The sequence below is a fragment of the Phycodurus eques genome, chromosome 15, assembly GCF_024500275.1.
Source record: "Phycodurus eques isolate BA_2022a chromosome 15, UOR_Pequ_1.1, whole genome shotgun sequence".
In the NCBI taxonomy this organism is placed as follows: Eukaryota; Metazoa; Chordata; class Actinopteri; order Syngnathiformes; family Syngnathidae; genus Phycodurus; species Phycodurus eques.
Genome location: NC_084539.1, coordinates 18,940,647 through 18,967,175, shown reverse-complemented (window position 1 = coordinate 18,967,175; position 26,529 = coordinate 18,940,647). Strand labels below are relative to the sequence as shown.

General features: G+C 42.2%; 1 protein-coding gene across 6 annotated transcripts in view; it reads right to left on the bottom strand.

Moving 5' to 3' along the window:
* Positions 1-26,529, bottom strand: part of unc5cb (unc-5 netrin receptor Cb) — a 141,924-nt gene that overhangs the window by 50,331 nt on the left and 65,064 nt on the right. For 4 of the 6 annotated variants that reach the window (XM_061698867.1, XM_061698868.1, XM_061698869.1 and 1 more), the window contains one exon: positions 6,331-6,561. In XM_061698867.1, coding sequence (XP_061554851.1) covers positions 6,331-6,561 — 231 coding nt within the window. Of the gene's footprint in view, positions 1-4,164; positions 4,248-6,330; positions 6,562-26,529 lie in introns of those variants that run through there. The other 2 variants (XM_061698872.1, XM_061698871.1) reach the window with 2 other exon arrangements.

Below are 26,529 nucleotides of genomic sequence, written 5' to 3'. Positions count from 1 at the left end.
TGTATACATGTAGGAATTATACCGCCCCTGGTGGTCAAGTCACACATACCAGAAGGAACAGCACAACGTCCATTGACCTAAAGAAAATATGTTGCAAAAGCTTTTTTCTTGCTATTATACATAATTGTATCGAGTGCTATTTTACTTTTTAAAAAATAATAATTTTATGTGTTTTTGGGGGTGCTGGAATGAATTACTGGCATTTTCATTCGCCTCAATGGCAACAGTTAATTCGTACTACGAGTGATTTTAGTAATGAATGTGATCACGGAATGAATTACACTTGCAAATCAAGGTAGCACTCTATTAGAAATGTAAAAGTACAATTTCCCTGTAGGTATCCTCAAGAGCAACATTCAGCACATTTTCTTGCCAAGACTATCTCATCTGAATGTATGCTTTGTACTTCCCCTCCTTGCTACCTCCCCCATGACACATATCATGCTTCACTATTGAGTGATGTATGCTCACCATGTTCCCAGACACAAATTGCCTCCCTTGTTACACAACAAAACAGCACTTTCCCGCGCATGAATGAGTTCATTCTGTCAAAAATGTTAATGTACTTTGCGCTCTGTTGTCTCGTGTTACCTGGGTGCTGATCGCAATGCAATCACATGTTCTCGGAGAATGCAAAATAGTCACCGTATTGTGCTTAGGTGATGGAAGTCATTGTGTGGAACTGACCCATTTTATGTTACAGAACCAGGAAAAAAAAAAAAAAAACATGCTGTACAATAGGGCCATACAGGGAGATGCAGGTGACGCATTCAACCCTGAAAAAAATACTGCACAGACAATAAATCCAGCACCGTTTGGTTGAGTACATCACAACAACAACAACAACAACAAAAATAACTGCTTTGAAAATGGCGGACAGCGAATGAGTCAATTTTGCAGGTGACAATTCATAAATCTAAATACAGTAGTGCTTTGAGATACGTACAAGTGACCAGACTTATGAGTTTTGCGATACGAGCTTTTGTTCGGACAATTTCTTTTTTTTGCCTTGACTTGGGAGCACGGACTTGAGATACAAGCGCTCTATGGTGATTGTGAACTCGACAGACTTCACATACAAGAAGCAGCAGTTTGGCAAATGGTGAATATTTAATCCAAAAAAGAGGCTTTAAGCTAGCTTCATGCTAACATTACTTAGAATCTATGCCAAAGCCTTTTAAGCAAGAGATTGACCACAATTGGTTAAGCAACAACATGTAGACAGACAATATACATAACAGTACTCCAAGTCATTTATTTGTTGTCCTCTATGAAGAACGACATATTAGTGCCGTACTAATGAGCTCAGCGAAGAGTCGTAACATTATAATGAACCCCAATTGTGTTCTCGGAAGGACTCGCCCCGCTGCAATCCGATTGGCTGGTGAGACAAGACAGGGACTGCCGAGAACTCAAGTGAGATTCATAATAAATAATAATTGATGCAATGTGACAAATAGTGAGGATAAGCGGTACAGAAAATGGATGGTTACTGTGTGTTTTTATAAAGTTTCATATTATGGAGTGTTACTTCTTCTCACACATTCCAAGAATTTTTGTTGCTTTTGGGGGGGTTTGGCTGAAACCGATAAATAGCATTTCCATTCATTTCAACGGGGAAATCTCAAACGGTTTGCGATACAAGTGGTTTGAGTTAGGAGCGTGGCGGTCACGGAACAAACTACGCTCGTATCTCAAGGCGCCACTGTTCTTCATTTCCTCACAGTTGTCATCAGCGCGGCTGTCGCGTGGTCCCCGTGTTTTTAAAGGCCCTCCGAGGTCACCGTGGGTTTCTTTATTCACTGGCAAACACGCACAGAAAAAAAAAAAAAAAAAAAAAAAAAAAAAAAAAAAAAAAGGGGGGACCGCAGCCTCGACACTAATTGCTTAACAAACAACAAGTAAGTCCTATCATTGCAACTCCCCGAACCAATTTAAAAATCACACCCTTCGCCATGGTAACCCGCTCAAACACGGGTCATGAACACTCCCCGCCGTGTAATTGCATTTTAAATCACAGGCAATGTTAATACCGTCGAGAGCCGCTGACAGGCAGAAAAGAAGACAATTACTAGCTTGGATCAGACATGATGTATGACGACTTTGCCCACTGGCGTCCACTAAGTTGAGCGTATTCTGTCTGGTCATTTGGTCTCCAAAGACGCGTTTGGCTGCGGCTGTATTATTTCGGGTCGTCTTTGACGTAGGGCAGTGCCCCCCCGAGAGGCGGGGCCGGCAGCCCCCGGCATATTCCAACACACAATTGCCTGGCTGTGTTTTTATTTGCAGTGATGCTGTGCTATTACTGTATACTCCATATTCTCCACTTTGCTGCAGCGCCTCGTCTTCTTATCACCCGCAGTCTCGTCTCGAATAAAGTGAGACTTAACAAAGGAGTGTAAATAGAGACGATCCTCCTACTCCTCCATACTGACATTTGTTTGTGTGTTCCTTTCCGACCGATGCTGATGTTTGACAATCCACAGTCTCCACTTGGCTGCAGCGTTCCGCTTACTTGCTGCCCTGAGTCTCGCGTCAGATAAAATACTGCAGCGCTCTGTTCGCTTGCTGCCCTCAGTCTCTTCTCGGATAAAATTTGTCTTTCATGTAGAGAGTGACTACAGGAGAGCCTCCTACTCCTCCACGTTGGCATTTGCTAGCGTGTTCCCTTCCCACTGATGCCTGATGTTACAGTATGATAATCCACAGTCTCCATTAGGCTGCACCACTCCGCTTACTTGCTGCCCTCAGTCTCGTCTTGGATAGAATTAGTCTCTTTACTGTGGAAAGTGAATAGAGGAGTCTCTCCCTCTACTGCTGACGTTTGTTAGCTTGTCTCGTTTCGACTGACGCACGATGCCGCAATTTGATAGTCCAGTCTCCACTTTTGCTGCAACACTCAGGTTTCTTGGTGCCCTCAGTGTCATCTTGGATAAAATAAGTTGCTTTACAATAGAGAGTAAACACAGGAGACACCTTGTCCTCCTTCGATGTTGTTTTTCGCAGTTTCCCGCACTCATACTACTTTGAATGGAAAACTATCGCCCCCAAACATGTACTATATTCCTACTGTCATCTTTTTGTATTTTTTGAATTGGAGCAGAGTTCATTTTAAGGATTTTAGCTCAGAAAAAAAATGAAACGAAGCTGAAAACAAGCTCAGTCCTTTTTGTTCATATTTCAGTGTTGCTATCAGGGTCTGGCTCTATTTAAAAAGATTCACAATACAAAAATCATAAAATTGTGCGTTTGTTTGATGAGTCCGTTGGAAGCATGCCTTGTACTGCTGCAAAGTCTGAGGAGGATTTATTTCTTTGGATTAGATCCATAGTAAGCGAGTGCAGTGAAGTCATAAGGAGAGGGGAAAAAAGCTTTGACTTGCTTGGAGCACAATTATTACAAAAGCTTTTACATAAGTTTTTGTTTGAAAAATGTCGTCTTATTATCTTTTCTAGTCTGGTCCATTCATCATCCTGCTTTGACATTGAACCTTCTGTTGTATTCTTGACTTGGTGGCTAGCTCGCTTGAGCAATTAGTCTGCAGCGTCGCATTTCAAAGGTTTCTCATATCTGTAGAATGTCAAGAACACATTCGATAATTAGCTTTTTTTTTTCATGTCAACAACTCACATTTGAGCATAAATTCTTTGTATCCAAAGATCTTGTACATAAATAGGAGTGTGTTTGTGAACCATCTGGATGAAGCGGCTTCGGTCGCTTATATGTGGTGAGTTAACATATACTGTGCAAGTCTCCCGTCTTGTCCTTGTTTTCAGAACATCACCAGTTGCTGCCGACATGAAAGTGAGACACGGAAAAAAAAAAAAAAGAGCGCACGAGAGAGAGGAGGACAAAAAGGGAAAGATCCAATTTCTGCCGGCTATATTATCCCAGCTACTGACCTGAAGTTGCGGTCGGCTTCATCACAAACCATCAGAGGTAGTAACTTTAGTTTTATCTTGTGTTGAAAGTCACACATTTTAACTAGTACACACAATTGTTTTAGTCATTAGTCTAGCTACGAGACATGATTAATCAACAATCAATTATACACAATGGAGAGCATAATTAACGCCCACAATATTAGTGGCTTTCATGATCATGGCACACACTTTCTACTACCTACAGTGACACATACTCTCTTTACACCATACATATACGTACATACTCTGTTCGAGTGTGAGGTGCCCGAAATCGTCCGACTTCCGTGTTGGCATTTCTCTCCCCCCATAGGCGACGTGACAAGATTCACCTCCGATTCATTATCTTCTGCTCAAAGGCTGTGCTGCTCTCAAATCCAAAGCAATGCAACGGCGCCATCTACAGAGATGTGTTAGTCACTGCAATGGTTTACAAACCTGCATTTCAAAGACCTGTCTTCCACGAGTACCAGTTGAAAAATTTCCTGGACGAATATATTCGTCGGTGGCTCAATATATTCGTCGGTGGTTAATATCAGATAAATGTGCAGGACACTTTGCTTCGTAAAAAAAAAAAAAAAAAAAAAAAGTTTTCATTTTAATTTTATTATACCTTTATGCATTATTTCAGTAGAATGGCCCAAACAGTGGTACCTACGAGGACTGGAGTGGAACGCAAACAACCATCGCTCCACCTTGGCAGAGGTCTGCGCTCTCGTCTTACTTTTAAAATGCATATTTGAGGCGACGTGATTCTCATTTCTTGGGAAAATAGTTCCGTTTGACGTAAAATCGGAGGCAGTTTCAGCCTAAATTCATACTCGTCTTTGTAATGCGTGTGCCAACTTTAACGTTAGGCAATAAACGTGCGTGTGTTTGTGTGTGTTTGCAGGGTGGGGGTAAAGAGCATAAATGAATGAAAATCCATGGCGGAAGTAGCCCGTGGGCCTTGGGCTGCTGTGGTCTCGGTGTGGCGACGCGTGGGCTGTTTTTCTGTGTTGATGCTTTTAGCGCAAACCCTTTGACACAAAGGGCCAAAGAAACACGGCAACCTTCAAACGCCTTCTTTGCAGTAACAATAAGCAAAACAAAATGCAAAAGTAACATCTCAGGCCAAAAGGGTGAAACTTCAATACGCTTTTGATTTTCATGCTGGCTGCAACACGCTTTTTAAATCTGCTTTTCGGGGTCTGCGTTACGGCTTCAAACATATTCATACGGCCACAGTGCAGCAGCGGTGTATGAATGTGTGTGTGACGGGGAACGGGAGTAAACAGCTAGATGAAAAAGCGCTAAACGTGAAATGATTTGTACCTGTGGGGGAGAGAAAAAAAACTCAATTTCCAATACAGCAGGCTGAATGTAGCCAATCAGTGCCTGCGATGTTAGGTGTAATAGCGCCGGTGCCTTCGGGGGCTGAGAATTCAGTGGGAAGAAATAACCTTGCTGGAGATTCCTTTCTCTGGATGCTTACAAACATCTTCAAATGCAAGCGAAGATGGGAGGGTGTACATACCAGCCGTTCGCACCACTCTACCCCCGTGCTGTCTCATCAAAATCTAATAATACAGTAATCCCCTGCATATTTGTCATTCACTCGTCAAGAAATCACCTATTCACATATTTTTTATGTGGAATCTATCTTTAGCTATTCGCTGATAGACTCATCTACAGTTGTACTTTGAGATACGATTGACCAGACTTACGAGTTGCATCGGGACGGGAGCCGTCGTTCGGCCGATTTTTTTACTTTGACTTACGAGCAAAAAGAATTGCGGTAAGAACACTGTATGGTGGCAGTGAACTCGACTCACTGCGCAACAAGCAGCAAAAAAAAAGAGGTTTCAATGTTGTTTATTGCCACACCAAGTTGAAGTTTACTGACAGTCTGTTTAGCTTAATGCTAACGAATAACCTGTGTCGCAGCGTTATAAGCCTTTAAGCAATGGATATGTGAACACAAAGGGTGGAGCAAAACGTAGACAGGGAAATTACTGAATAAGCAGGGATAAACCACCAATAAATGGTGGATTTATTTTAAAATCTGCGAATAGGTGAATTCACTGGTTGCTGAACTGCGAGTATGAGGGAGTCCACTGTAGTTTCATACATTCTATTCAATTGTCACTACTGTATGTTTTTATGACGTTGAATATTATAGTGTGCTATTTTTCTTATTTAAAAAGGCAAACATTTTCAGTTTTTTGGGAGGCTGGAACGATTGAATGGTCTTTCCATTATTTCGCATTCATTTCAATTTCAATGGGGAACACGAATAGCTGGCGATGACTCAATACTAGCACTGCAGCAAACCTTCTGCTTTTACGAAGATAACGTTCACTTTTGATTGACGCCCTGAGAGAGGTGATGTCAGCGGCTTGGGTTGTGCATCGGAGACGTTTCTCCTCACCAGAGTTCTCGTCCACGCGCTCCTCCACCGTGTGCTCCTTCTGGTGCACCCACTCGCTGTTGCATTTGAAGTAGATCTGCGTGGCGGGCGTGGCCTTGCAGTACAGGTTGACGGGCTTGTTCTTGACGATGTAGGCCTCTTCGGGCTCCATCAGGAACACGGGCAGCGGCTCGGGCGGGTCGGAGGGGAAGGTTTCCGGCAGCTCGCTGAGACCTATGAAGTCGTCGTCCACTGGGGTGAAAGGGGAAAAGGAAGCATGAGATGAGAGAGGCTGAAGCTCAGCGCTAAAAACTATTCGGAAAACTGAAATGGTCCAAAACAGATTGACGCTCTCCACAATTCAGTACTGAGTAGTTCTCAGTCTTTTCATGTTTCTAGCAATTATTTTCAAAAATGTCTAATATGTTTAGATGCAACTATGAATCTACGTTAAAGGGGCTTCAACAAAATGTATAATTCCCATGGGATTTACGGGAGCATATGATTTAATTATGTTTCATTCGCATTAGGATTATGAAGGGGTCCTTGGAAATATTTCTACCCCTGTAAGGGGTCCCGGGAAGCAAAATGTTTGAGAATCCCCGCCTTAGACTAAGTGACAACAACAGCTGATATATACATTATGGCCATTCAAATTTGACAGGATGAACAAAATTGCCGATAATTATGTTCATCATTCCCAATCTTTATATTATCGCATGAACAGTTAGGGAAATGATTAAAGTTGTATGCATTTCACCACATTTCTGACTTCAGAGGTGGACTCAGATGAACTGCCGTTAGAAACTGATCTGAGTCTGTCGCCCGCTTTCCGTTCCGCTCTCCTTCGCTATGCTTTTTGTCTCACTGGCCCCCACACACGCACAGAAGATCTAATGACCTGAGGCTCCTGGCCCACTTTGTGCCAATCCTCCATTACTTCTGCAGTCGACAGATACGCTTCCCTGTAATTACAACTCCCTTTCATCTCCGCGTCTTGAATCGTGCGCGCGCCGCCGCAAACACGAACGAGTGAGCGCTCACAGTGGCAAAACACCCAAATCCACGCACAGGGGAGCACGAGGAATTTCTCCTTAGAAGAGGAGGAGGAGAAAACCCTATTTGTCCCCCTTGTTTGCCACCTCCAGAACTGTTCGATCCTTACCGCCGATCTGGTAAGCTATCAATAATACACCAGAAGGGGACGGGAGGACAAACTGGGCAACAACCTGGGTAGAATGAAGGGACCATTTAGGGCACACAGGTTGACACAGCACTTGTTTTTGGCCAAAACCTTTTGCTTTCGTCAGACCATAAAACGTTTCATACGAGGAGACCTGAGGAATATGTTTGCACCATACCCAACTGGAACAGGAGCTATGGGCTGGATTTACAATCCAGGTCCAAGAAAAACCTTCAGAATCTCACATTTTAGCATGGCAACGACCCATAGTCAAAAAGAAACAATTTACCAGGACAAAATTCATGTTGTGCAATTGGCCTAACAATGATCACTTGTGAACATCGCTCCATTTTCTTACACTGCTTTGTCAGCTCGTTTTATTTATTGCATCATAGCTCGAAAATCAGAGTAAGATTGAGAAAATGATGTAACCACAGTTGTTTGCTTTGGTGAAGTATTAAAGGTATCGGCCGGAAACCTCATATCTCCAAACCATGAAACCATGGCTACAGATCAACAACCATTCAACCTCACATTCAATGAGGCCAACATGCATGTGTTTGGAATGCGGGAGGGAGCCCGATGATAACCTGAAGAAAACCCACGCAAGCGCGGGGACAACAAACTCCACACAGGAAGGCGGCAGCATGATACTTCACCAAGGCTGATCTTTGAATACAAACAAATTATTATCTGTTCGCTTACTATATGTCCACCAGTCATTGCAACTAGTGGTGTAGCGTAGTACTACGCGAGTAAGTAGTTTTGTGGCACATCTGTATGACAGGTTGTTTTGATAGCGTCTGAACGCTAAACGTCTTCAGTTTTTACTTGATCGTTGTCGCATACACCGATTGCATTCGAAAGGGAGACAGGGAAGACAAAAAAAAAAAAAAAAAAAAAAAAAAAAAGGAGGAGTTTATCAGTACATCAGTAATTCGTCCGTGCCCTTGTGTCCCCCACCTCCCTTGTCCTGTGCGGACACGCCGGAGCCTTGATGTCTGACAAAGGTTGCCTTTGCGGCGCTGAATAATCTCTCTCTCGGCCAGATATCTCCCTGTGATGTCTCTCTAATGTTATCGCTGCCTCCATACCTGCCACGGACCCCCCACCCCACCCCACCCCCCGAGATGATTGCTGGGAAATGAAAAGGCGAGCGAGGCGAGGGGGCGGTTGAGGGGGGAGGGTGACCGAGGCCATCCCCACCAGGGGGGGTTAGGGTGGGCGGTTGAGGCGTCTTGTTTACTTTGCTGTCAATCTGCGCTGAATTACATGCAACCTGAAGTGACCTCTGAATATACCATAGCATCTTATTCACACCATTTTTTTTAACCTTGCTGAACTTGGCCTTTTTTAAGGGGCGGGCCAGTCTTATGCAAATGAGACACTGTGCACCCCGCCCCCTCCATCGTGGGGCCAACAGAGAGTAGAAGGAACTACTAGTTGAAACTGCCGAGCCAAAAAAAAAAAAAAAAGAGTGCAAACTGCTAAACGCACGCAAGACAGTAAAAGCATGGACTGTATTTTCACTTGTGGAGGCAGCACTTCATCACCAACCCATTCATGTGTTTCAGCCCTCCCCCCCCCCAAAAAAAAAACACCACCATTCTTTAAATAAAAAGAAATTGCACTGCATTGTAAAGTGTAACTATTGTACGTACTCTAGTATTCGCGTGTGGGATGTGGAGTGTTGGTGTTTCTTTAAGGGGCGTGGTCTCGTGAATGACATCAGGAGCTAGACTCGGCTGGAGTCCTTGCAAGCGTTCCCATTTTGGATGAGTGTGTTCGACCGTTTGTCCTGTTCAGTAAACGCCTGAAAGTTCCATCGGCAACTTTGGCTCTCCTTGCCCACGTGCGAGGGCATTACAGGACCATAATTGCTCCATTTCCCCCCCACTTCACTTGTGCAGCAGCAGCATTGACGGCTTGTAATTCGAAAACCTTGGGAGTTGATGCACTCAAAAGTTAATGTAGCACTGTAGAGAGGCAGACAACCATTCACAGTCACTGAGTGGCAAGTGAACTAGTGACTTGCCATCAAAATACTTTTCCAATGCAACCGGGGGGGACCTCTGACCATTTCAGCACAGCGCCTCATTTGCACGTTCTCGAATTTCATCTGTTGCTTTTATTTCCCTCCACTTGACGCCGACGTAGATGCCCACCGGGCCCCCGGCTTTCTCCGCGGTCCTCAGTCAGCCCACGTGCTGAGCCAGGGGACCCTGACCCAGAAAAGAGGCGAGAGCCGGAGTCGACGGAAACTCATTAAAGATTGTGTTAGCCGTCTTTCACCCGGCATTGCCGTTATCTCCCCATCTCGCTCTCTCACTCGCTCTCTCTCCCTCTCTCTCTTTCTCTCACTCGCTCCTTCCTGGTGCTTTCGCTGTGTCGCGCTGCGATGCGGCAGAGATCTGAGGCAACCACGAAAGCGCGCACGAAAGTGCCAAACTTGCTCACAGATATTCTAATTCATCAACATCCTCGGTGAGAGAATTTTTACATTAGACGTGAATGTCCTTCTATTCAATGGAGATTTTGCTGCTCCTTCTGGTGTACATGCCGGGGCCACCTGCGGGCAGTACGTTACATACAGTTATACATGGAGCTCATCATACTGCTGCTCAGTAAGCCACAGGAATATTAGTCATTCTCCGTAGAGGATAAAGAATAGTGTACAGTATATTGTTATACTGTCTGTCTACGTGTGTTACGCCATCGTTGTTGTTCAAATATGTGTCGCTTAAACTGTTGCAAAACTCATGCTATTAGTTCAGCCAGTCTATGGAGTTTGGATTGTTAACATTATGCTAATTATATTATATAATATATATATTATATATATATATATATATATAATATATATATTATATATATATATATATATATATATATATATATATATAGAGAGAGAGAGAGAGAGAGAGAGAGAGAGAGAGAGGGATCAATGAACACCACTTCTAAGCATCTCAGCATTTGAAAGTAATTTCCTCCCATTTGTTTCTTGAGTCTGTTCTGTCTGATTAAAATGCAATATGGGTTCTTGTATTAAGTATTAGTAATTATGTGCCTTGATTTGAATCACTGCGCTGGAAAATTGTCTTTATATTGAGGCTTTAAAATTTTAATGAAACGTGTCCTCGCAGCACTTTTTTTTTTTACATTTTATTCCCATTGTTTTATGCTGTAATTAGGGTGAGTTTTGCTAATTCCCACTGGAAGTCATATTAGGGAATAATTTAGGAGGCAAAGGGAATATTTGTTAAAATGGATAATCAAGCCTGTATCGCTGTCATTTTTGAAGATGGGGACAATTAATAGTACGCCGCCCTTAAACGAGTTTGGCCTTCTGCCTTGTTACAGAAAGAATGAGGAAGAAAAGGGAATTAAAGCGAGCCATGTCGACCACGTGGGAGTGGACAAGAGCTTTGGGAGCTCGTCTTGGCAGCGGCGCCGCGTTGTTGCCTCCCCGAGCAGCCGGAGTGTAGCGCTATTAAAAGGATGACAGCGTGGACACGGGCGAATCAAAGCCAAACGCGGGCTCCCAACACTGCCATCATTACATATTAAAACACGCTCACGGGCAGAGGAGATATGAGGTGCAGCGAAGACGCGAGACTCGCACAATGGGACGTAGGTTGAGCTTAAAAAGGTGATGTGAACAAAGCATGTAGTTTAATGGTGACAAACGTAGAACGGTTTTGCTGTGTTGTAACCCTTTAAGCATTGGATATTTGAACACAAATGGCGGAGACGGTTAATTATAACAATACTTACAGGCATATATTCTTCATCGTCTGCGAAGAGCAAGTCAAATTACGACGGTTTTATTCTGCTCCCAGGTGGCGGGCCAAGGTGCACACACCCGAAGAGAACAATGTCCATTTTGCCCCAAAAATGTGGCAAAACTGTTCAATTATTTACATTCTATTTAATGATGTCATTACAGGATAATGTAAAATTTGAAGGAGTACTATATTTCTTCTTATTAAAAAACATTCCAAAAAGTCAAGTCATGGGCGGAGAAACTCTGTGTGGGGGTGCGATTATGTAAATTTTCTGCACTGTTATGACACAGAATTTCCAAGGGGTTACTCACTCACTCTGGGATATAAGTAGCTCACAAAGTTGTTTAATTTTACATGTGATAGGTCGGTAGAGACTTGACTTTTTGTTTACAAGCTATTATAAAGTCAAATTTTCCATAAATGTCCCCTTTAAGACCATCCAGTCTGCATTAGCGTCGTCGTCCGTTATGCACTTTTCCAAGACCCAAAAACAGGTCAGTTTGACTCGTGGTAACAGAGCTCCTTCATTTTTCATGAAATGGGCCAATTTAAAAATGTTTTAAGAGGTCTCTTCTGTGAGTGAAGAAGGGGGGGGGGGGGGAAGAAAAAGAAAAAAAGACCAGGGTTTGGGAGACTGCCACAAGATCATTAGTTAGCACAATGGCCACCCGTGCAAATCATAAGGGCTGAAGCATTCAATTGAGGGTATAAAAACTGATTAACATTCATTCCATTTGGTGCAGTCTAATTAGATCCAATACAACAGCTGCTTTTGCGAAAACAATTATTCAAAATTTTGAGTGAAACTCTCAAAATGGTATCCACATAACAATAGGTGTATAATTGTGCTTGTGGTTTGAGGTGCACGGCGTCATGCTGAGAGTTGCTACATAATCGGGCAAAAGACTGTTAATGTCGCATTTAACATAATGTTAAATTATTCAGTCGGATACAGCTCTTGTATTGAATGCAATTAAATGTAGGTGTACCTAATATTGTGATCCCTAAGTGCAACTGATCGGGTTGATATAAGTTCAGTCGTTCTAGTAGGCTTTTCCTGACATTTCGTAGTCGGGTATCAGTCAGGAGAAGGGCACAAACAAATTTCCAAGGCATGAAATCTACCATGGGTTGTGTAGACCTTTTATATCCACTGTATATTTAAATACTTATGTTTGCTTTTTCATACATACCGTATATAGACACAGATATATATACATACACACAACGTATATAGAAAAACTAATCACGTACAGTATATACACCAATACACATACCTATGTACCTACAGTGTACTACAAACAGTAGATACATAATTTTGCTTAATTATTGCTATAATTATCCAAAACCCAAGATGTATTCCATGCTTGACTTACAAATGTGCTCCCACGTATATACTGCACATGCACTGTACATCATAAATCCCATTACTCTATTACACGTGTTGCTGCATACTTAAAGTGAGATATTTACGCGGGTGTTTCTTGCAGATCATTCATATATATATATATATATATATATATATATATATATATATTCTATTGTGTGTGTGAGAATGTCTTGTGATAACACAGTCTGAATGTCGGGGCTGTGACACTCCCCGTGCCAGATAAGTTCTCCATATATCCTGTGCATCCTCAAGCAGATTTACTGTGCCGAGGAAGATGGCACAGGAGCGGGGAGGGAGGCCGACATAAATTTGCCTCCCTTTGCGTCGTAGTTGTGAACACCCACCAATTCGTGGCTCGCTTTTCACAAATTCCCCTACTTTTCGGTGGAACCTATTAGCAGCTATTTGCTGAAAAACAGACCTATTTGTCTATTTTTGGGCTTTCTGTAAGATGCCGCCAAAGACCTGGCTAAAAGGAAAGTAGTAATTGGTGTCAAGAAAGTATTGTTGTGCATCTCGACTGAGACAGTAAGATCTTTGTCTTATGGGGAAGAGCTAAGTTTAGCCTGAGTTGTTAGGAGAAGTTACAGAAAGTCTTCAACACGTACACACACAATTTTGGTGCTTTTTTTTTTTTTTGTCGCGTGAATGGCGCAACTAACTTATTGTAATGCCCTCGCATGTAAGGACAGCTATAGTTGTCGATGCACTTGTGTATTTTAATGAAGAAAACAGCACTCGATAATATTGTTCCGTATTAAAGAATACAGTACTTACATAGTTAAATGGAATTGAAAATAAACAGTTTTTTTCACACTGCATCAATTGAATGGCCAATGTGCTGCTCCTTCTGATGCGTCCAGCTTGGCCACCTGGGTGTAGCGTAAGATAGACAAACTGATAAATTGCTGATTGAGGCACCTCAACGCCTCTCCCAGCTCATCAGTACGGCACTAATATTAGTTGTTCTATGCAGAGGATAAAGAATATATGCCTGTGAGTATTGTTATACTGTCTGTTTTCATGTGTTGCTGCACCGTTTGTGTTCAATCTGTTGCTCAAAGGGTTAAAGTACCACAACATACAGTAAATAGTAGTTAGCATTAGCATTAAGCGAGTGGACTGAAAGGCTAAGCTTTAGGGCTTTCTAAATAGACAAGGTGTCTTTGTTTTATGCTTAGTTTGACAGTAAACCTTTACTGGGAGTGGGAATAAATTGTCATTAATTGTATTGTATTGTTGTTGTGAAGTGAGTTGAGCCGCTGCCAAAAAAACAGTCAAGTCTGGCTCGCAAGTCAAAACAATAAAAACAAAATAATTGGTCGAACGATGGCTCATATCTTGAAAGACTCATATGTGGAGGCAGTCGTATCTCAAGGCACCACCATATTTTTTAAAGTTCTCTTTTATTACATTTCTTTGTGGTTTATACAACACAGTGCTAAGTTTCGGGGGGCTGGAACGGATTAATGGCATTTCAATTCATTTTAATGGGGATAACCGATACGATTAAATAAGAGTCAAACTTGTAAGTCAAGGTATCAGAGCATGAACATTTTTAGGTGCGGCGTTTTTTCGCCCCCATTATTCGCGGCAGGGCTCGGTCCCTATCCGCCCCATGAACAGTGACGGTTTACTGTAAAAGACAATAGAGTGACCGCCTGGGTGGTTAAGAAGACAACAGGGAGGGGGCTTTACTCGGCAATGTTTTGATATGCGGCGATGGAGAAGAGCGCGAGGTGCCTTACAGCTGAGTGGTCAAGCAGAATAATAAACCACTCACCTGTCATGTCAAGTGAAGCGGCATAAAATAGACTGTCAATCAACCCTGACTATAACTTGGCCCGGAGCACACCTCCCCATTATATTGAGTGAAAATAAATCAATGGTAACGACTTTCTGCGGGTCGATGCTTGTTAGTATTGGATTAAGTAAAGACCCGTTCATCCTCCGCGAGCGCCGATCGATCAGCGCCGCCGTCGTCTTTAACGCCGAGCTCCACCAGAAGAAGGTAAATAAGCGGCGGCTTACTTCTACTCAGTCTATTTGCGGCCGAGTGCTTCATATCCACCAATGTGTGTATGCACGTTTTATCTGCAGGGCCGCGGCTAACGCTTGGCTGCAGCGCGCCGATTTATTGATTCCTGTTAGGGGCCGGCGACCCCATCAGAAGCCCGCAACTCCCCCCGCCATCCTTTCAAGCGCACCTGACTCGCTCATATTTCCTCTCCAGGGGAAGCCCGCCATCTCAAGACAAACAGGACAATCTTCTGAGTTAACTGTCAGACGCTCCCTGGGTAAACATGCCAGTCGTTTCACAGATGCGCCACCGTGGGGCAACGAGCGATGACCCAAAAGGGAGTCTGCTTAAATTTCAAAAGAAACCAAAAGTTCTTCTACTGATACAAGGATGTGGATTAATGGGACCGATCTTAATTATTGGAGAAACAATTGAGCCCTCCGCTGGACTCTCAGACAATAAAGTCTTCATGGGACCTGTATTCCTAAACATTAAGGACAATTTAGTCTTTCATTGATCCAAAATGTACGATTTTGAAAAACATCAGACAGTTTCGTATTCGCTGAAATTGTTTTCATGTCAACGGAGAAAAAACATGCTTTTCTCCGTTGACCCTGTTTTGTACACATCCAATACAATTTAGTCTTCACCGAAATTAACGTGAAAGCTTTCGTAAACATCAAAGATAATTTATGTGCATGTTTTTGTAAAGACCAAGGACATCTCAGTCTCGGATGTACCTACAATACCGCGTTTTCATAAACAACAAAGACAGTTTAAGCTTGATAAAATGCAATGTGCGTTTTCGTAACAATCAAATACAATTTAGTCTCGGATAAACCTGTTTTCATAAAGACAATATGATAAATGTATGTACGTTTTCGAAAATTCAAAGACCATTCAGTCATTGTTGAACCTGTTTTCAAGAACATCAAAGACATTGTCTTTGTCGAATGTGTTTTTGTAAACAAGACTATTTAGTCTTAATTATCAAACGTGTGCTTTTTTAAAAGACAATTCAGTCTTCATAGAACCGAACTTACGTGTTTTTGTAAACAACAAAGACAATTTAGTCTTGACTGAAGCAAATGTGTGCGTTTTCCCGAGCATCAAAGACAATTTTGTTTCCCGTTTCTGGGAATAAAGACCATTTATAAAGACTTCTTTAAACGTGTTGTCGTAAACATCAAAGGCAATTCCGTCTTTATTGAATCACAGACATGCACGTTTACACAAAGACCACAGACAATTTAGTCTTCATTGAAACAGTTTTAACAACCAACGACAATTTAGTCTTCATTGAACCGATCGTGTACATTTTTGGAAACATCAAAGACATTGTAAGAATGAAAGACATTTGTGACATCTTTGAACCTATGTACCAGTTCTTTTCAAATTAATCTTTTGTTTACGCTAAAATGTAAGCGTTTTTATTGTTGCTGGACTGCAACATAGCGCTGAACTTTGTGCACGTTTCCCCGTTCGATACACACGAGAATATGCAACGAATCCTAACCCTGCAAGCAAACCGAGCGAAAATAAGGACCTATACGTAGAAAACCAATTTAAAACCCCAGCCTCATCTCTGTGGCATATTTTCAACTCTTCCAGCGTACCCACCGTTCCTCGCACATCCGTCACGGCCGTTGCTTACATGTTCCGTCTGATCCCCGTCCCTGACCTTCACTCCGCCCTGTCTGGCCGCACTCTGGCGGCGCGCGGGTGCCGCTTGCCAGCTTCGCGCCAGGCCTTGGCCGCTGTCTGACTGTTTAAGTGGCGTCCCGGTGCCGGGAGGAGCAAGGTCAGAGCGTCATGCCAATCTCAAAAGTTGACGCGTCGTGCTTTCGGATGCCCTCGAAGCCGTAAAAGTAGCAAAGACGGCGTGGGACTGAATAGTTGCGAATGTCCGATCCGATTGAAAGCAATGCCCAGTGCTCATTTAAAGAGGTTAAGGGCGGAATTTTATGAGAATAAAGCAGTTGTCATACTTTTTTTTTTTTTTTTTTTGGTGAAACCTAAAAATGGACACAGAAATGTTTCACCTTTAATTTATTTAAACTTATAACTCCACTCATTGTCCGCAGACACACACAAAAGGAGACCATTACAGTTTCTTGATCGGATTATTTAAGTACGGTTAGCAACAAAAGTTAATGAGGCTACATTCAAATATTGCTAGCAGTCTGAAAACATGCATATTGTCCTTTTAACGATAAGTACTTCCTTGACACCAATTCCTACTATGCTATTAGCCAGGACCTTGTCGCAATCCTGTGGCTTCTTATGGCGTTGCGGAAAGAACAAAAATTACATGAACATCAAAAAAAAAGAAATTGTCTCCATCACGTTTATTGTTTGCTATGGGGATGAATTGTTAGCTGTTCTACTCTTCATCCTTCTGGTGGCTTCAGAATTGTTTTTAAATGAATCTGGATACAAATATTTTATCCCCTGCTTACTTTTTGATCAAGTTCCTATATTTTCCGCTTTCTCAATTAGGAGCTTTCGCTCTGGCGTCTTCAGGAACTCCCCTTTTTCCCTCGCGGATGAAAAGCTATTTCGGTGGGTGATTGGAGAATGATGCCGCTACTTAGCGAGTCGCTCGGTCAGGGCAAATGAAGGGACAAAAAGAAAAAGTAAAGGAGAGGAGAGGAGGGGAAAAAGCTCAGGAGGAGTAGTGGCTCCCCGGGGCGCTGTAGCCGTGATGGATGAGCTGTCAAACGGCCCATTGTCCAAATTACCCAGCAAGCACCGTGTCACCACCCGGGACTAATTTACGGTACTCTCCGAACGGAGTCGGTGGGAGAGCGGAGGAGAGGATGTAGGTGAAGAGGCGGGGGAGGGTGGGGGCTTACCTCACACCTTCCACAGAAGCCACTCAAACACCACAGAATTCCCAATTAACTCCACGCCGGGTTTTTGGTGCTTGCTACCTTTACGCTCGCTGACTGTCGCACATCCACCAGAACCCCGCTTGACTTCACTCTGCGTCGTTACGACGTCCTTTTTAGACCGGCACAAGTCAGGTTCAACCCGGTACTGACCGGTGGGCCGTGGAGTGGAGGGATTTTTTTATTTTTTTATTTTTTTGGTGGGGGAGATGAGGTGGAGACGCGTCTGTCACACTCTCTAAGCTCCTCGCTGTGCTCCCTGTACTTTGACGCGATGACTGTACTTTGGCTAATTGGCTCGGAACAGCGGGCATCCAGATGCTGGCGCCAGGCAGTGGGAGAATGGAAAAGCAACCAAATTTAAAGTACAACGTCATAATTGTGATAATGTTACTCAAGAAAACAACCACTACGTCACGAGCACGATGACTCTGGATCTCCTTGTATTGGTGGACCAGCTGCGGATAGTGAAAAACTATGACTTTTTGACGCCCCAAACATTTTTATAATTGCCATATTAACTCATTCGCTAAAAGCAGTTTTTAAAGCAGCGGTCCCCATTTTGACTTACAGAATATTAATATAAAAGTAAAGTAGACTCTCCCCTTTTACCGGAAAAGTAAAGTTTGTTTCTAGCTATTTATGTTCTTTAGCAATCAGCAGGAGAACATGGGTCACATTTCCATATATAAACGTTGATATTTTACACAGTGAGTTTACTAATTGTTTATTAAAATGACGAATAAACAGCTTGAAAGCAGGAGATAACCATTCAAACTGAAGCCATGCTGCCTGACGCTGCCAACGTACATAAAATCGGTTTACCACCTCGTCAAAGTTGCAGGCTGTATGCTTCTTGTCTGCTTAAAAAAAAAAAAAAAAAGATTATCAACTTTATTAAATTATTAAGTTTACACAAAGTAATTTAAAAAAGATTTTAGACATCCTCTGGTTAGGATTCACAAGCATTTTGCCAAATCCGTCCACCCGGAGAGGGCTGATTAGTCAAGTAATTTAATTTATCCCAAATTACTGATTCATTTTCTGGGTCAAATGACAACATGAGGCCTGATAATTCACAGAGAGAAAACCATAACAGGAGCGCTGCTTCTTCTCTCATCACTCGGGCTTGCGCCAAATCCCTTTTGACACTTGGCCCCGCCCACTCCACCCTCAACACTCATTCCTCTTTCCCTTTGCTGTATGACCTCATGTACTTATTTGCCTGCCTTTACCTCCCAGTGCATTAGCCTCGTCACACTCGCCAAAGGCTCCGTCGTCACCTTCTATTTGGTGACGCATTAATCATTGCATAATATTATACACACCATGTTGAGCACACAGAAGTCATAATTTTTTCACACGAGGCAGCCTCGCTAGGAATGACGAACGGCTGATGCTCGCATTTAAGAGCCCGGATGGCAGCCGACTACTTTCCTTGGGTGAAAAGGAGCACCCACACCACCTTGTACAGTAAACTTCAAACATAAAGACCCACAAGGAAGTACACTCACGCAGCACTCATGCAAAAATACACAGCAGCACTTCATGTCAAGGACACCCATAAAGTACCCTGACATGCTCCTCGGGCTGAATTTACACTGCTTGGTTCAAGTGACACGATTTCCTTTTTTTTCTCTGCTCCCATGTGGCATAATCAGGATGTCCACTATGTAAACAAACAAACAAACAAAACAAATAAATGGAATCACATATTCTCAGATTAGAATCGGGGCTCTTTGAATTGCGGATAAAAAAATATAATGCATAACGGATAACTGCCAATGCAGTGCAGATCGGAGACACCGAATACACCAAAATATGATCAAAATACACCGATACGAGCAGTGGCAGAGACCTTAAACCCGTACAAAAAAAGAGAAGTACGTGTTGTGTATTTAAAACAACCACATAGCTTTGCTTTTGATAAGTCAGTGAATCTTAATGCTAACAAACAATATAAAAGCGACATGGAAGGGCTATCAAATAGCATCCTGTTACGGTATTAGAACCCTTTGAGCAACGGATATTTGGACAAAAATGGTGGAGCAGCACAGAGAGACAATATATACTAATACTCATGTGCATGTATTCTTTATCCTTTGTGAAAAAATTACTAAGATTATTGTAGCTTACTAAGTCAGTAGTAAAACTCTTCTTTGTGTGTGTCTTTATGTCTGTATTCGACTGCCCCCTGGTGGCCAAGGCACACACACAACAAGAAGGAGCATCACAAAATCCACTGAATTAAAATGTGGCAAAAAACGGTTTTCTTTGTGTTCTATTCCATTATGTCATTGCTGTATGTTCGGGTATATAATGCAATGTTTTAATAGAGTACCATATTATAGAATACTATTTCTTTGTGTGTGTGTGTGTGTGTGTGCAGTAGAGCGTGTGGCTGTGCATGTGTGATGGCTGAATTCATGTGACAAGGCAGATGTAATGCAGATTCATAAATCTTAGCCTCGGGATCAGATGATGGGGAGCAGGAGGTGATATATGAAAGGGTGTGCGCACGCGCACACACACACACACACACACACACACACACACACACACACACACACACACACACACAGACAGAGAGAGAGAGAGAGCCCTAATGGCGCTGATAAAAACAAGACTACAGCTGCAATAGCACCTAATAGACATGACTGTTTATCTGGCCCTCAGGCTTATGTTGCACACACGCACACACACATGCACACACACACACACACACACACACGTTCACACACAAACACAAAACATTACAGACACACGAATCACCAAAGTCTATCCGCTTTTCCGGCAATTCATTACGTGGCTTGGAGCCCTAACAGCTCCAGTGTTAGATATGGGTGGGGCTTTAACGGCGTTTACATCTCAACAGTGTTGCATAAGCGCGGCCCTGCTGTAAAACACGCTAATTCTCGACTCGCAACCAAAGCGAAACGCCGCAGCGGTCCACAAAGCTTTGACCAGTTAAATTTGTCGCCTGGATGCCAAGGTTCTCCGCAGACGGCTGCGGGGAGAAAAAGTACAGCTGATAACTTGCTATCACATCAGACGGCCTTTTAAACGCTCCTCTAAGCCCGTAACTGTTTTAGAGGTTTAATTTGCAACCACGCGGGTCCCGATTACAGCCTGTAATCAACATTTTTTTACCTCTCTTGCCCATAAATTATAACAACATTGTTGCTACCCTTGATGTCATGTTTAAAGGCCCGTGGGCTTCACAAACTTTGTTTAGTTTAGTAAGAAGCTGTACAAAAAAAAACAATTAAGTACAGTAGTGCCAGGACTGAAACGCTCACAACCCAAATCATCTTTCCCAATGTTTTTTTTTTTTTTTAAACGTGTTTTGTTAATATAGAAAATAGCACTCTACAGTATTGGACTTTCTAAAATGTACAGTTAATTAAACAGAATGTAAATAATTTAACAATTTGTGGATCATAATTTTACGCTTGCGTGGCCATTGACATTAGACCCCTTCTGGTGTTCATGCCTCAGCCACGATGGGGCAGTAAAATACAGACATACATAATACACGAAAAACAGTGACCCAGTAAGCTGTAATAATATTAGTCATTTTTCGCAGAGGATAAACAAAAATATTGTCCTTCTACAAGTATTGCTGCACCATTTGTGTTCAAATATCTATTGTTCAAAGGTCGCAACATTAATGCTAGTTACTTTAGTACATCTATAGCATTTTCCATTGTGTAGTAGCATTAAGCTAACAGTCTTATGTGATGACGTGTAATTCTTTTTTTCGTTTCATGTTGAAATTTGAACCGGGAATGCTAATAAACAGCGTGCGCCTTTGTTGAGGAAAAAAAAAATCTTCACTATTTGTCAAACTGCTGCTGGTTTTGAAGTTTGCTGCCACCATTGAGCAAACGTAGCTTAAGAATATGCTTGCAACTCAACGCAAAAACAAAAATATAAAAAAATCATCGGAGTGACAGCACGCATCTTGAAAAAAAAGTTGGGTCACTCGTAAGCAGCCTCAAGTGGACGAAAATAACACCTGCTTTTGCTTGAGTCCAAACAACAAAAGGCTTTGAGCAGCACCTTGCAAAGGACCATACAGCTGCTGTATCACGTTAAATAGGCTATCATGTTCTCATTGGCGCGCTCATACAGTCAACTGGCAGATCAACGGCATTCGTGCAAAGCCAAGTCGCTTCTGTTGAGGCTGCTGCTGGCTGATACCAACGCGTTTCGGCGGAAGGCTACATGAACGCGGCACAATCGCTGACGAATGCGCGACAATTCTTCCCAGTGTAACAGACGCCGGGAGAAGCAGGAATTCATATTCAGAAGCTGTTCAGAGCTTTCGTAGCATCAGATATATCCAATGGTGGCGAGTAAGGGAGTATAAATACATAGTAGATTTTTCACCTTTCATCTGTTCTTTACTTGAGTACACTACTGTTGCCCTGAGATACAACTTTATTCGTTTTGTAGCCCTACTCGTAAACTCAACACACATCTTTTCCCATTGAAATGAATCGGAATAGTATTTACCCATATCAGCCCACATCACATAATAAAAATAGAATATAATATTGGACTTTATAAAAACAGTAATTACGTAATTAAATAGAATGTAAAAAAATTAACCATTTTTGCCACATTTTTGGCTTCAATGGACATTGTGCTGCTCCTCTGGTGTGAGCATCTTCACCAGCTGGAGACAGTATAATATATACGGTAAATACAGATAAACAGCACAAAGAGAAGGCCACAGCTTATCAGTATACAGCAGTAAAATTTGTCGTTCTTCACAGAGGATAAACAATATATGCCTTGTTTAAAAAAATAAAAAAATTAAAAAAATAAAAACTTTGTGATCTTATATAATTGGCATTAAACATTTGTTTTTACTTTTGCACTTAAGTACATTTCAGAGTCCGTCGTGTACTTTTTCTTTTACACAAGTTCAGGAGTTCAATCAGAAATTCTACTTTTACCAGTCTGTTTCTTTTTTGAAAACAAGTATCTGTAATACTACTAAAGTACAGAGTGTGAGTACTTTTACCGACTATCACTCCCAGATGTATGGCAGCTCACAAATAGCATTCTTCATCGCTGATAGGCTACATTAGTGAGCACATTCTGCTGATATGCTTGTAATTTCTATGGGGGCGAAGACTATAAGTGTAGGGTGGGGGGGCATAAATGGACGCATAGCATGTTGTTGCAAATTAGAGTGGCAGAAACCAGATGCAGACTACACAAGGACAACGTACAGAAGAAGCCTGCAGCCATTGGCTCCTGGAATGCAGTGTACACTCCAGGTGCATTCACGCTTGTATTCACACAGTCATCATTCGATAACAAATGCACCCACAGATGCAAACATCTGTCATGTTTAGTCATGTGTAAACAAAAACAAAACAAAAAAAAAATCCATCCATGCATTTGACAGTGATTGTCCTCATTTGGGTCACGGGAAACTGGAGCCTAACATAGGTGGACTTTGGACGAAATGGAGGGTACACCCCGGATTGGTCGCCAGTCAATGGCAGTAACCCACCAGATCCAGCGGACAGGACCTCGGGTGAAAAACTAATGTGTCGAAATTAACCACAAACCTAATAGCAGTGTTTTGGCAACTATTTTATTATAACGACAAATTACTTAATTCCTGCCCGGTTGCCCTGTCCTTTCTCTGCTGTATGGGGGGCAACAGTAATATAATCAAATATGTCTGAATGTCAAATTTGCCATTGTTGTTTTTTTGTGTTAGGGTGTTGAATGATGTGTTCAATGTTGTGTGCTTTTTTTGTTGTTGTTGTTCATTCATTCATCTTCCGTACCGCTTATCCTCACAAGGGTCGCGGGCGTGCTGGAGACTATTTCCTACTTTAAATTGGTAAATCGACTAACACCAAAAATATAGTAGTGTAACGAGCCCGTTGGTAGTTAAATACAAAAACACCTGAATAGATATTTAAAAAAAAAAAAAAAAAAAAAAAACAAGTCCTTAATGATTGAATGCAAATGTATTGAGTTTCAAAGTTAAATACAACTGAACCGTACTTTGGCAGTTGGGCTTTCATGTATCGCTAGCTGTAAAATGTGAGATATTACAGGGCCTCAGTAACGCCAGAGACAGTTATTACAGCATTGTATATATCGAAGATGGAGGAGAAGGATGAAAATACATCACACCTGTTAATGCATGTGTTAGAGCCGCTTGGGTAGTAGGGAACCGTGTGTGTGTGTGTGACTGCATTAGGGAATCACACACACACCTCCACCCACCAGGGGACCGCTGTCAGCCTGTGATTTCGCCTTTCTCCCTCCGAGCCAGTGAAATAGGTCAACCACGTATAATGGCGGGGCAACGAGGAGCAAGTATGGCACACCCTCCACCAGCTCCACCAGCACCACCAGCACCACCGCCACCCCCGCCCCTCCTCCTCAAGACCAGCCAGCTGCTGAAAGCAAGCAATGCCTCCCCCTGTTCCCCTGTGGATGCGAAGGAAGCAGCCACAACATGTCCACCTCGCAGCCACAACAATCATTTACGGAGCCACGCTTGAGGGGAGCACGGTTGTCCAGCTCTTATGGAATACGCAGTCCGGCGAGTTTGCATCTAGCGCTGTAAACGCTTATCGTCTGTCAAATTGAGACGAACGTGGGGGGGTTATTACAACAGCTATTGATTGATTTGATCGCTGCTTTGTAGTCATGCTTGTGTAGAGTATCAATACAAAGATATCTAAAATCAGCAGTTAAACCCTGTTAGGGACCTGCTACAAATAGCTAAAAAAAAAAATGCAATTAGTTGATGACCCCCCCCCGCCCCCCCAATCAAAAAAATTTCAAATAAAATATTTTCATACTATAAACAAACAGTCGTAAAGTACTGAATTGTACTGAACAAATGTACTGTATTGGATTACAAAATAATCCACTAACATTCTAGACAGTTTGAATATTCAATTCAGTGATTCTTTCGGGTGCAGGACAAACCAAAGTTTTGGCATCCCATAATAACAGAGGTGGGACGAGATCGTGGAGCAGAGCAGCCGTCTGCAGGCATTAAACAAGGCTCCCGCTTCTTGTTAATAGGTAAAGGGAGAGTCTGTCATGTAAACAGCTGATTTAAAAGTGTCTTATTAAGAATACAATCAATGGGTGGCTTCCCAAAGACAATGTAAATGCAGTTATTGATCGGGGGGGGGGGGGGATCAGATGCTCTTCTATCGCCTTCCAAACAGGATTGCTCGTATGCACAAACAGCTATGTACAAGCATAAATAAGCTTATTGGCCATTTTATGATGTGAAATCCAATGCAACAGCGCATGATTAATAATGTTCCTGGGCCAATTTATCTCGAGGCGTGTTGAATTATCCAAAAAAAAACCTCATAAATAATGCTTCGATCTCAACTCAACCTGCAAATATAATAGGGAAGAATAAAGTGCTTTGTATGTGTTGATGACACACATCAAGATAAGTATCATAGTGAAAAGTTACTTTAAACATTTTAAAATGGGTCAGTTTGACACGCAACATAAAAGTAAGGTGAAGACGCCATTTTAAAAAAATTACATTTTCATGTATTTTAATGAAATAAAAAAACAATGTAATTTTGTACTTTATAAAAATCACACAGTTACAACATAATTAAATAGAATGTAAACAATTAAACAGGTGCAGATTTTGATGAATTCATTGGGCTGCTCCTTCTGGTGTGCACACCTTAGCCAGCTGGGGGCAGTATAACACATATATAGCTATACAGTCCTCAATAAACTGCAGTAATATTAGTCGAGCTTCGGAGAGGATAAAGAATATACGCCAGTGAGTTTGTTACATTGTCTGTCTACAATTGTTGCCTAACCCTTTATATTCAAATATCCTGTGCCGAAAGGATCAGAACACAACAACACGGAGGCTATTCGTTATCCCGAATTTTGCATTGTTTGTTAGAATCAAGCTAACAGCATTTCCTAAGGCAAAGTTATGTGGTCGTGTAAAATACACATTTAACTTTCTTTTATGTTAGTAAAATTCAACTCGGAGAATCTAAAAATGGTTTTGCTTGCAAGTCAAAGCGGAATTTCGGAAAACACGTATAGCGGGTCACTCGTTTCGAAAGGCACCACAGTACAGTGTAATCTATAAACTTTAAGACTGCAATTTTTGTGGGTGTTCCAATACGTTACAATGTGTTTTAAAATTGATATTTGTGTTGTGTTTTTTTCTTTATGTCTGTGTAGTCATCCAGGCCATGGTAATTCTCAGAGGTTCAATCAAGGCAATTGGACTAATGTTTGTTGAATTTGCTGTGCTTTCTCTTGCGATCCAAAACATTCAGAAATACTGTAACTAAGGCAATTGTGCTATAGGCTAACAATGGGTTTAAAGCGTGCGGGAGGGGTAAAACTATATAAAAAAAAAATATTGCTGATTTTCGCCTCTTGCGGCAGTGTCTGAAACCGCAATAAACGGGGTTAACTGTGATTTATCTTGGAGTAAGGCTATAACATAAAATGCGGAAAAAGTGAAGCTGTGAATACTTGCCGGATGCACTGTATTATTAAGTACTTTCCTAATAGAAGCGCCAACAAAAACAAGTAACTCCTTCTTTTATGTATCTCATGTTACCACCCCCTCCGCGGTTGTGACCTTTTCTCTCCAGTGGAACAGGACACTGCACGTCTCCATATCCCTCATGCATTAATGATCCGCGGTAAAGCCGACGGTATCCGTCTGTCTTCCAGCCCGTCCGCCAGGCGAGCCACTTCCAAGGACGGAGGCTCCGTCGCCGATGTATAGCCGAGCCGCGGAAAAATTACGCCACCCGCTCAGGTTGGGAAATGCAAATAAATAGCCACGGCTCACACCGAAAAAGTCTGTTTAAGTGGAAGGTTGCCTCTTCTCATCTCGACAGCTGGCGTTTGTATGACTCTCCCCGGTGGACGATATGGAAAGTCCTAAC